Raw genomic sequence first — 12,171 nt, 5'->3', positions numbered from 1 at the left:
TTGATTTTTATTCTTCTACCCATTCATGTATTGGCAGGCCTTCTGTATGTGAAATATAAACACAGAATTTCTCAACTGAACATTTAGATATTTCAACCAACTTCCAGAGTTTTCAGCAATAACTATGTGGTTGGAAATTTTGGGAGTTCAGTTGCTGCATCTGGAATTTTCTCAGTATAAAAACATAAGACCTCTTAGAACAAAATATAGTGATTAATAGGTACTCAAGTGGTGTTCTGAACTATTTGAAGAGTATTCTCCAAAGAACTAGGTCTCCCAATTGAGCATATATTTCTTGCAAAGATTGTCGCTCATGTGTAAGTGTACATGGATATTATAATGAAACTGTGAAAAGTACATGCTGTTCCTTTTCTGGGTGGCTTTTACAAGCCCCTGGCTTCTGCACAATATAAGAAAACAAAAATTAGTTGCATTGTGTTTTTGTTTGGATTCTTATTTGAACACAGTGTAGCAATCATATTTATTGATAAGAAAATAAAACTCTGTATCAGAACTGCATTCATCTAGAACAATAAACAGCCTTTGAAATTAAAAAAAAACTTCTCTTACAAAGAACCTCTGCACTAAACAGCTACTGGAGCAATAAACAGCTACCAACTCCCTTTTATATCAAGAGCTTACATAACAGATCAGTCATCAGCTTCAGAAATTGAAATAACATTGATAGGAAGCCCTTAACCTTACGGTTTCATCTCTGCATCCACTATCAAATTCCACAGCTCACCTTCCTTATGACCAGCACTCCTATAAAACACATCCTCTCATAAAGACTTGCCCCACTCTTAATATGACTTTGAAAATCCCCCTATATCACTTAAGAGTAGTTACTCTTGATTTAATCTCAAGAAAATGGTTCTAAGACTCAAGAGGTTGTTTTTTCCCCCCCTGAAGTATGACTATCCCAGCCAAAACACTTGGTGGATATGAATGTTGCCTTTTTACCCATGTTTACGTTGAGAGAAAAGTAGCCACTACACACTCCATTCTCTGTCTGGGGTTTTCTAGCATTTGGTAGGAAATTATTAGAGATGATCTATATTTATATATGCATCTTTAAGTCAGTATTGACTCCTCGTGACTAATTCAGATTCAGAGCTCTTAGTTTGTGGCTGGTATTTGTGAAATCAACCAATGGAACATCTTGCTTTCAGAAGTCTGAGGATTTCATCACTGAAATCTTTCAAGAGACTGGACTGTCAGAAATGGTGTAGGGTCTCCTGCTTGGGTGGTGGAGTTGGACTAGATGACCTACAAGGTCCCTTCCAACTCTGTTATTCCCAACTGAAGGCTGAGTAGAAACATAAATGTAGACTCTGCCAGTATCCTGAGTTTTGAACTCTTTAATTATTTGTTATTCTTATAAAGAAAAACCTTTATCCTCCATACCTCTTTACTGCTTTCTTTGTTAAACTACTAATGAAAAAAACACTTTTATTATCTTTACCCAAAACAGTTAGGGTAAAACAATGTTATCCCTAACACTACTAATGAAAAAACAATTTTTGAGCTGTAATTTTATTTCACTTTAAGGGATAGAGCTCCTGAAAAACATAGCTATTTAATCAGATGCAGAAACATCTATACATTTCCCCCATTTCTTCAATCTGATTCCATCCAGCTGAGCTCTACCATTCTAGTACACTCTAAACCAGGGGTCCCTAAAACTTGGCAACTTTAAGACTTGTGGACTTCAACTCCCATAATTCTCCAGCCAGCTATGAATTCTGGGAGTTGAAGTCCACAAGTCTTAAAGTAGCCAAGTTTGGAGACTTCTGCTCTAAAATACAGTAAGGGTATCCAACCCTTAGCAACTTAAAGACCTGGGGACTTCAACTCCCAGAATTCCCCGGCCAGCCAGTTTTCCAACTTCGAGAAATTCTCTATTCTTAGCTGCCATCTAGTGATCTTTTGGATATATGGCACGCATTGTTGCGACCAGGTCCTGAAACAGATCCGCGCCTGCTGGAAATCAACTCCCGCTGAGGTCGAAAAACGAGCAAATGCTCTATTTTTTTTTTTTAAAAAAAAAACAAGCCCCGAGAGTGGGGAAAAAACAACAACAACAACAACAACAACCGCATTTAGACCCAGCCTGCCCCCCCCACTTCGGTCTCCTAGAATGGAACGTTCCGAGATGGAACGCTGCTGGCGCCGCCCACCCCTTTCGATTTTAAAGATGGAACAGGCCCAAGCGACCGGTTGCCGTGGGAACGGCTACCTTGTTTCGGCGGGAGCGCGGCTTCGGGAGGCAGAAGGGAGCCGGCTTGGGAAGCCTGGAGTGGGCTGCGCCTTTCTCTGACCGCCAGGTTCTCGCAGTTCTCGGGATAATGGAGCGGGTGGGGGGGGAGAGGAAGCGTAGCAGCAGCTGCTCGGGGACCGGGCGGGGAAGGGTTAATTCAAAGTGTTTTTAGATAGAGGAGTAAGACCCCCGTTTACCTACAGTCGCTCTGCTGCAAAGACTGGCTGCTGGATCTGTAATAAAACTTCAACGTGGGGTTTGACGCCTAGGTTAGGATCGGGTCCTGGGTTATTTCCAGTACAATTACAGGGGGCATAATGCAGAGCGGGGGGGAAAGAGGGTGTCTCAGTAGCTTCGGTGTTTTTGTATGCAGGGGCTGCCAACGAAGCACAAATCCAGGCGTTGGATTTTTCCATCTCACTTTTTTTGGACCTTTGCATCATTTTATAAATATATACAGGGAGTTCTAGTTTTTGGGAAACTGAGGCAGGACTGGGTTGGGCATTGCCTTTCATAAAAGGTTGTTTTTTCTACTTTGGCATAAAGTCCTGGAACATGTGGGTGGTCTATCCCACTGCTAACTAGATTTTACTGGTGGAAACAGCCAAGTTTGTTTAACTTCTAGTATCTGTTGGATGGATTTGGGGGTAAAGTATTTGTTAATATCTTGACTAGAAGTGTGCTGTTGGGGCTCATAATTTGCAAATTGCAAAGTAGATAAGATAGGGCTTTTCAGAGCAGGGTCCACACAATACACTTCTTTTGGTTAAGTACAATGTAGTCAACCCAATTTTCTTGTTTGAATAATAGATTAACCCTAAACAAGCTGGGCTAAAATATAATTAATTGTGTCAGTTAAACATGAACCAGATGTGGGAATCTATCCCAATAATCACCTAAGCAGAGAATTTTTCTAATTTTTCTAACTCCCGCTGAGGTCGAAAAACGAGCAAATGCTCTATTTTTTTTTTTTTTTTTAAAAAAACAAGCCCCGAGAGTGGGGAAAAATATTAAGCTGAGCTGCTAATCTTCCAGTTGCAAAGGATACATTTTCCAACTGAATTCTTCTTATTCCTCTACCTTCATTTCCTCCTTTACTGAAAAATCCTGTTTAATAAGAAATCCAAAATAATGTCAGTAAGTTTGTATCGATATGGTTAAAACTGTGGCCCTATTCATATGTAAAATAATATCTAGCAAATAGAATGTTTCATCTTTATAGAATTATTCTATGATAAAAAACCTGTGTGAAAAATGGACTCCAGGAAATATTTCTCTGCGTAATTTCTAGATACTTTAATGAGTGCTTGGTGCACTGAGGCTGAATATTGTAAACCTCTCCTTGGGGAAAAACAAATATATTCATTCAACTATGCTTGGAGCATAATATATTTACATAATCTTATTCATAGTCTAAATATAAATGTTGTGTTAGGTCAAGTCATTGGTTTATGTTTATCCTATTGCCATCCATATGTTTTCAAATTCACCTGTGAAAAGACCTGTTTTGTATCACCCAGCAAGTAGTAACGTACTTAAAGTTACTGTTTACTGGACAATTATATTAACGGTAGGGCTATGTGGAGGACAATATGTTAAGAACTCCCTACCACCGGAATGAGTGAAGTGGAATGGAATGGAATGGAATCATAGGGCTGGAAGAAGGTTTGGATTTATTCTTTAAAATGCCTGAGGGCAGGAAAATGTGTGGAAGCTTTATAGAGGGAAAGCCAAACCTGAAATAATGAATAGAAACCTACAAATAACACTAAATAACACTAAACAGAAAAAAACTCTTGACACCTTTAATTTTACATCAGAAGTTAATGAAACATAATCCAAAATCCTAACTTTTCCAAAATGTCAAGATGAATACTTAATTAAAGCTTTTACTTCCCCCAAGTCCAACTGCAATGTAGATGTAACACAGCAACATATAAAATTCAGTGCAATGTTCTCAAACTAATTTTATTAGAAACCTCAGAGAAGCCTCTTGTACTAATTTTATTCTAATTGCAATGCAAACATCTAGCCTAGTCTTCACACTCAATTTTAAATTAATGTAAACATGAAAATTTACCATAATGCTTGTTCTCAGAATAATGTTTACAAGAAACTTCAAATGTTGATGGTAATATTTAGTGTGTGGATTAGAATCATGGTCAGATTTTAGGTACAGTAATTGTTTTGACTTTCTTTTATAGTTAAAATAGTCTACTGAAGTCTACTGTGAATTTATCAGAAGGTTGGCAAAGTTGGTATTCATTGACTGCACTGTTAAGTTTAAACTTTAATCTGCACCCATGATTACTATCAAACATTTTATATTCCTCCTGAATCCAATCCACAGGGGAAAGTTTTACCATAAGCATCAAAAAACTATAACCTGAGCCCTAAGTTTCCTAAAAGTCCAATACAAATGCTAACAGTTAAGAGTCATTTCAAACTTGAATTCCAGATGAAATCTAAGCCAAAATTGCTATTAAACAAAAGAACTCTAATTGATTCTAACCCATAAGCATAGTATTTCCATTGAATTTAAGGATCTGGCTTTTAATTTTCAAGTTGCTATTATGATTATAGTGACCATCATAATGTTTTCCATCTGAATACAAATAGATGATTACATCATTCTGTAAACATCAACAATCTGCTCTTTTCCAACACATTGCTTGCATCTAGACTTCGTTATGCTTAAAATAAGCTACTTGAAATTAAAAGAAGCTAGCCAAGATCTACTTAAACCTCACTGATTAGGTATATGGAACCTAAGCCCAAGCCTTTATTTCCAAGCCTTTTTACACATAATAATATCCTTGTGTAAAGCTTATTATTCAGTATTGTTAGATCCAGTGTCTAATTAATTAATTGGTGAAACTTAACAGTACCTTTAGCTATCCTTCACTACTTATTTTCTCTTCCATTTATAAATATAGATGGAATTGTTAAACTATTTTAATATAAGTCTTTTTCTCTTGTAAACAGGTTTTAAAACTGTATGATTTGAACACATCTTTAAGCTTTTCTGTATTTGCAATCATGAACATCAATGATTTTGTGGTACTCCCTGGTTCAAAAACTGGAATTTCTGTAAAACTAAAGGAAAAGTAAGTTTTTTTCTCTAACAGTTAACTGACTGAAGTGCTTGGATAATCTGTGGCCTTTTTATATGCATCATTAAATGTAAACTATTTCTAAACACTAAAGCTTCAATCCTAAAATCACTTACTTGAAGTTAATTTTATTGAAACAAATGAGAGCTGCCACCATGTAAATGGGTTTAGAATTGGAGTGCTTCTCACATTTATAATGGTGCTTTCTGATGTCCTTTTTCTGTTTCTTTCTTTTTCTTTGTCCTGAATTGGTGGCCTATTCTTAAATAATTCCTTTATCTGCAATGGCACAAACAGAATGTCATTTTTTAAAATTAAAAAGCCAAGCTGTAAATGTATAGTCCATTAAAAAAAAACTTCCATCAAAATACCAATCTGCCATTTGCTGCTGCATTGCAGCATATACTTTAAATAGAGAAAGTAAGTGCAGTTTGGTGCCAGTTTTAGAGTTGAATTTAATCTCTCTAGAAGTGTACGAGAGCTGCAATTAGAAAAGGTTCAGCTGGAATTTGACAATAAAGAAATGGAGAAGAAACTGAAGCAACTACAATCAAACATGAGCCGAGAGAAACAAGACAGAGGGTAGGTAGAACTTTAATGACTCTAGTTATTATTTGGAGAATAGAAGAGCAAATCTTTGGAGGTTACCCAACCATAGAAAAGTAGTATTCTTTCAGTGTTCAGTGTACTATTTGTTTATATAGTTCTATATATAGTTTTATAAACACACATGCACACACACAATGTATAAACGCATATCTCATCATATCTCTAGCATACTTTCTCAATATTCAAGCATCCTTTCTCATATTCTCTAGCATACTTTCTCAAAATACATATATTCATTCATTTATTTTGTTTAAGTATAAGTATGAACAACATATAAACATATAAGTATAAACTGGTATAAGTATATACATAATAAATGAGTACGAATAAATGGATAAATGGGAACAGTAGGAAAGGGACGGTAGACACGCTGGTGCGCTTATGCACGCCCCCTTACAGACTCCTTAGGAATGAAGTGAGCTCCACGGTATACAGTTTAAGGTTAAAGTTTTGGGGGTTTGAGGATGTAACAACAGAGTCAGGTAGTGAATTCCAGGCATTAACCACTCTGTTGCGGAAGTCATATTTTCTGCAATTGAATTTAGAATATACATACATACATACATACATACATACATACATACATATTCAACATACTTAAAGTAATGCACATTTATTGTCCCTCCCTCATCTGCAGCTATGATAGCTAAGAGCAATATGCAGTAAATATGGATAGAAAAATACAATCACTGTCATACTGAAACTTGCATAATATTTTTTTTTAAATAAATGAAAGATATGGTGGTACATATGGGAATTTATGACTCTGCTCAGAGTTTTACCCATTACAATGTCCCTGTGATGTGATTGTAATTTGAGTATTTAGCAGCTGGCCTGTGATTATAATGTTTCAGTGAACTGCAATAGTAGGATTGTGATTTCTGATGTTCTGTTCTGGCTTTGTGACTAGAGACCTGAAGGGGACCATATCATGGCTTCTATCATCCGTTGTAAGAGTTCTTATCTGTTAGCCAGGGGGGCAGAAGTCATGTATGATAAACCTACTACAGAAAGGGAATATCTTTTATTTGTGACAAATTGTCCGAAGTGGGTGTAAAGATACATGAAATTAATACATGATATGCATGGACAGGAATATAAATGGATAGAAAATTCTGAGAAAACATTTTTGCCTTAAAAGCAGGAAAGGTTTGAATATTTTAAGGCTGGCAGCACAAGGAAATCTCATATGATTGGACTTGATGTAATGGACTTTGAATGCAAAGGATAACATTTCTTCAATGATTTATATAATTTGTAATCATTACACAAATGAGACAAATTATGCTGCTTCATGTCAAGTGACAGGAACGACACACAATTTGTATCACTTTCATGTTTAACTTGTTTTGCAAATAATGATAAAAATTGATGCAGAATTATGTAATTCTCATTTGCATAATGTCTTTTATATCATTTGCTTAATGATGTTTCACCAGTGATGTCAATTAATACAAATGATGTGAATCACTGCAGTTTTTTACTTGTGAATTTATTGAATATTTGCAAATAACAGACAACTTTCTTACCATTACTGTAAAAGTGAAATTTTGCTGTATTGTACCAAATTTCGCTTTTCATTAAAAACAATGAATTTGATGATTTCTGAAGTACTTGCCAGTTTGCTTTAATTAACCATAAAATAGTAATAATGAAACTATTTAAAATAACTAGTTGTAAGAAAGTGACATTTTTCTCCAGTGAGAATAATAAAAGTTTGTATTATTTTTGTGAAAACCTTCATTTAGAATAATCTTCATGTTCCATAATTAAGTTAATAGCAATAGCTCTGTGTAATGTTGGATAATGGCTCTAAGATTGTATATTTTCATTCTTGTCAAAAACAGATACTTTTTAAAATTGTTTTTCCGTCTCTACTCCTTCTATTTAAATTAGTGGAAAGCTGCAATGTATAAGCCATCTGTCTCTCCTCTCCCTTATCTCACTTGACCACCCCACCCCAATTCAGCCTGTTTCTACCAATTGCTATCTTGATAGAAACTGTAGAAACTGTTGTGCCTCTACTGTATCTGGATTTTTATGTCAGTAACTTCAGCAGAAGCTTCAATACATTTCTAGCTTACTATATACTGTGTCTTTGCACTAGGCCAAAATATCTAAAAAGATTAAATCATGGGAACTGGATCAAAGTTTATTAAATTGAGATATTTCAATACATTTACAAGTAACTTCTTCAGTCAAAATGAAAAAAAAATTAAATTAGGCAGAGAATCATTGGAATGCACCAACTCATGTCATACCAATTGTAGGGGTTTCTCCCCAAAATGTATTGCAAATGTAAATGATTCAATCATCCAGGCCAAAACGTCTAAAAAAGGTTAAATCATGGCAACTGGACCAAAGTTTAAGAAATGTCTCAGTTTAATAAACTTTGGTCTAGTTGCCATGATGTAAACTGTTTAGATACTTTTGGTCTGGATGATTGAATCTTCATTTACACTGTAGGCCGGGGTGTCAAACTTGCGGCGCATGGGCAGATGCGTCACATGCTGGCCCTGCCCTCGTCTGGTTTAGCGAACAGGAAAAAAGTCCCAATACATCATGTGACACTACCATGACGATGTAAGTTAGATACCCCTGCTCTAGGCCAAAACTTTCTCTGTAGCATTGGAGCCCTTTTTTATTTGTTTGTTTTGTTTTCTTCCATTGGACTTTTGTTATCAGAATTCAGTTTCAATTACTGTCAGCTCCACAACTTCACTTTCTATTTGTTGAGAGGACTTTATTATTAAATTCTTATATTGTCCTAGAAATTCAGTCCTTATGAGCTTTAAGTGCATTATGGCTACATTATTAAAAAAACACAATTTGTAATCATTCTTTATTTGAAAGAATTTCGACATATTTCAGATGTCGAAAATATTCTGCAGACAAAGCACAACCCTTTTATCTGCAACTTTTTTGGGTATAAATTTGAAAACTACTTTATTAACCTCTATGTATTTGTTTCCCTTTCTCAATGATGTGAGTAATAATGCTAACTTTCTTTCCCAAGATCAGCTTTTTAAGGATATGTGGTCATTAGTAAACCTGTGTACTTAACAAGATATATAGTTCTGTTTGAGTTTTAAATGTTACTAATGATCTTGGACCATAGTCATTAATTTTTGTATCTTTTCCCCACAGTTTTTAATACCACATTCTACTTTCCAACACGTTTGTGATCCCTCCCTCCCTCCCTTTCTTTTTTTTTACAGTAAATGATGGCTCTTCAATTTGTCAGTTTGTAATTATTTGTTTTGCTGTTTGCTTGCAAAAGAGCGAAGTAGCACTAGAACTGGAAGCAGTTAATTATTTATTTTGGTCATTTTGCCACTATTCATCTGAAAGTCCCTGGTGGATGATGCTGTGGGTTTGGTATATCTAAAATTTGGTCGATAACATTTAGTCTGTTTTTTTCTAAAACAAACTGCAAGTAAGAAATATCAAATATTTGTTCCAGAAAAGAAGCCTAGACTAAGCCTTTACATTAGGCTTAAAGTGCTGTAGCTGTTGTTCTTTAATCTTGGTTACAAAACAAGCAAGAGCTAGGTGGTCTATTGGCCATTATTTTTACATAAACTAAACATGATTGAAGCAGAGTGTAGGCTTTATTCCTTCTGATTCCCAAACAAGTGAGGAGAAGAAAGGTAACAAAATAGGTAGTTACAGATATTCTTGTTCTAGACAATAGAATACAAAATCATAGGGCTGGAAGGAACCTCAAAGGTCTTTTAGTCCAACCTCCTGCTCAAGGTAGGAGAATTTATAATATCCCAATCAAATGGTTGTCCAGTCTATTTTTGAAAACTTCCAGTCATGGAGCATCCAGAGCTGCAAGAGGCAAGCTATTCCATTGATTTAATTGTTCTCACTTCAGAAAATGTCTCCTTATTTCTAGGTTGGATCTGTCTTTAACAAGCTTCCACTCATTATTTCTCGTCCTGAAAATAATGTGGTGCTTTGGAAAATAATCTCCTCTTCTCTGTAATAGCCCTCAGTACTGGAAGTTATCATGTTGTGATGACCCAGGGTACGGCACAAAGGCAACACAGTCAAATAAGCAAGAAGTATCCCTTTAGCAAAGTATCCAACTTTGCCCCCAAAGGTTACCTTCGGCTGGAGAAAAAACTCTCCCAAGAACAGTCTTTAAGTGGAGGAAATTCAGTCCTAAAACAAAGTACATACAAACTGTAAATAAAAATCCACACAAACCATGCTGCAGTAATTAACTGGACAGGGCAGGATAAGGAATTTCAAAGACTTCAAAGGCCAGCAAAACACACACAATTGGGAAGATGCCAGGAACCCAACTAAGCCCCAACCATAAAAGGTAACTCACAATTTGCTTTTGTGCAAACTCCCCTTTTAATCACTGTGTTCCCAGCTGCAGCTAATGAAGGGAATCAGGGCCCTTTCCTCTCCCGTAAGCCACACAACTCACATTGCTTCCTTCTCCAATCCTCCCTGCGTGCCCTAGGATGAAGAGGGGGTGGGCCTGGGTCTTTCTCTGAATTCCCTCTACCTATTGCTCTACCTATCCTCTCTGCCAGCTGGCTTTGCCCTTCCCCAGTTTCTTCCACAGCCAACGGAGCCACACTCCCACTCCCTGTCAACGGCTCGGCCTCCCCCTCTGAATCAGATTCCGACAGGGGCATGACACATGTTCTCCCTAATCCTTCTCTTCAATAGGCTAGACATAGCCAGTTGAGTCCCTCAACTGTCCATCATATATGATTTAGCCTACAGATCTTTTATCATCTTTGCTGCTCTATTCTGCACACTTTCTAGAGTTTCTGTCCATGCTCAGAGCCTCCAGATGTTCTAAAAGATGTTTCAGGACATGTTGCCAGGAATTTTGACAAAGTGACAAAATTAGTGAACCAGAGGAATGCTCCAACATTGGAAGTTTTTAAAAGAGATTGGATAACCTTTTGTCTGAAGTGGCATAAGGTTTCCTGCCTAAGCAGGGGGTTGGACTAGAAGACCTCCAAGGTCCCTTCCAACTCTGTTTATTCTATTCTATTCTATTCTATTCTATTCTATTCTATTCTATTCTATTCTATTCTATTCTATTCTATTCTATTCTATCATGGGTTTATATATTTTTATACTTTTATTCTATTCTACTTGTTTGCAGCATCTTAAGAGAGCCATGACTTTTTGTGGGAGAGATTAGGGGATTGGAAGCTAAAACATGAAGAGCAGTTTAATAAGATGAAGCACTAGGGCTGATACGATAGCAGTGTTCCAATATCTAAAGGGCTGCCACAAAGAAGAGAAGGGTCAGACTATTTTCCAGTGCGCCTGAAAGCAGAACAAGAAGCAATGAAGGGAAACTAATCAAAGAGAGAACCAACATAGAAAACAGGAGAAATTTCCTAACAGGTAGAACATCTTGCCTTCAAAAGTTCTGGATATTCCATCTAAAGGTTTTTAAGAAGAGATTAGATAGCCATTTGTCTGAAATTGTATTAGGTCTCCTGCTTAAGTAGGGGCTGGATTATAAGACCTCCAAGGTTTCTTCCAACTGTTATTCTGTTATATTTCTAGGTTTGCAGGGATGCCCTTGATAGCTTCCTTTAATTATGGGGAAAGGCGTTGTATTTAATGTGTTGCGAACAGATGTTATATCCACGGTCTTGTATGTTCTAAAACTCCTTTTAGTGAGGGAATTAAAAATGCTGTACAGTCTTAATAAATATGTCAAAATTACCAAATTTTCATGTGCTTGTGAGAGTTTTGTATGTGAGATTTTACCTAAATGAAAACATTTGAATTATCGTATCTGCGAGTTGGGTGAAATATAAATTTAATAAATAAATTTGTATGCCTGTGTAGCCTTTCAGTAAGTGGAAAATGGAGAGCAGAGGCTGCCATATTATTCGTATTTGTTTATGAATGCTCATAAAAAGATTTTTTGATCTCCCTTTAGGCGAACAAATGGATATCGATGGAAATCAGGTCATGCTAGTCTAAATACACAACCACAAATCTTACAAGATAAAGAAAATGCTATAAAGGTAAGACAGGATGTTTACATAAATTTTATTTAAATGTCTGCAGTAAAGTCTTTTTGTAGGATAGCACTGTGGTCAAATTTTTGAAAGTGATCAATTGAAATTTTTCTCTGGCTTTTTGATACTACTATTACAAAGTGGGCCTGAATGGCAGATTTTTTTTGTCTAT

At 36.2% G+C, this 12,171-nt stretch overlaps 1 protein-coding gene across 1 annotated transcript in view; it reads left to right on the top strand.

Moving 5' to 3' along the window:
• The first annotated feature begins 2,688 nt into the window (after nucleotides 1-2,688).
• The window catches only part of ZBBX (zinc finger B-box domain containing), a 50,314-nt gene continuing 40,831 nt past the window's right edge, over nucleotides 2,689-12,171 (top strand). The window contains exons 1-4 of the mRNA XM_026668331.2: nucleotides 2,689-2,907; nucleotides 5,246-5,367; nucleotides 5,842-5,955; nucleotides 11,918-12,005. Coding sequence (XP_026524116.2) covers nucleotides 2,896-2,907; nucleotides 5,246-5,367; nucleotides 5,842-5,955; nucleotides 11,918-12,005 — 336 coding nt within the window. The 5' untranslated portion in view covers nucleotides 2,689-2,895. The remainder of the gene's footprint in view (nucleotides 2,908-5,245; nucleotides 5,368-5,841; nucleotides 5,956-11,917; nucleotides 12,006-12,171) is intronic.

The sequence above is a fragment of the Notechis scutatus genome, chromosome 4 (genome assembly GCF_049901735.1).
Source record: "Notechis scutatus isolate UNSWTSFEM ecotype Mainland chromosome 4, rNotScu1.2, whole genome shotgun sequence".
Lineage (NCBI taxonomy): Eukaryota > Metazoa > Chordata > Lepidosauria > Squamata > Elapidae > Notechis > Notechis scutatus.
Note: the sequence above shows the minus strand (reverse complement) of the source record. Positions and strands in the feature narration are given on the sequence as shown.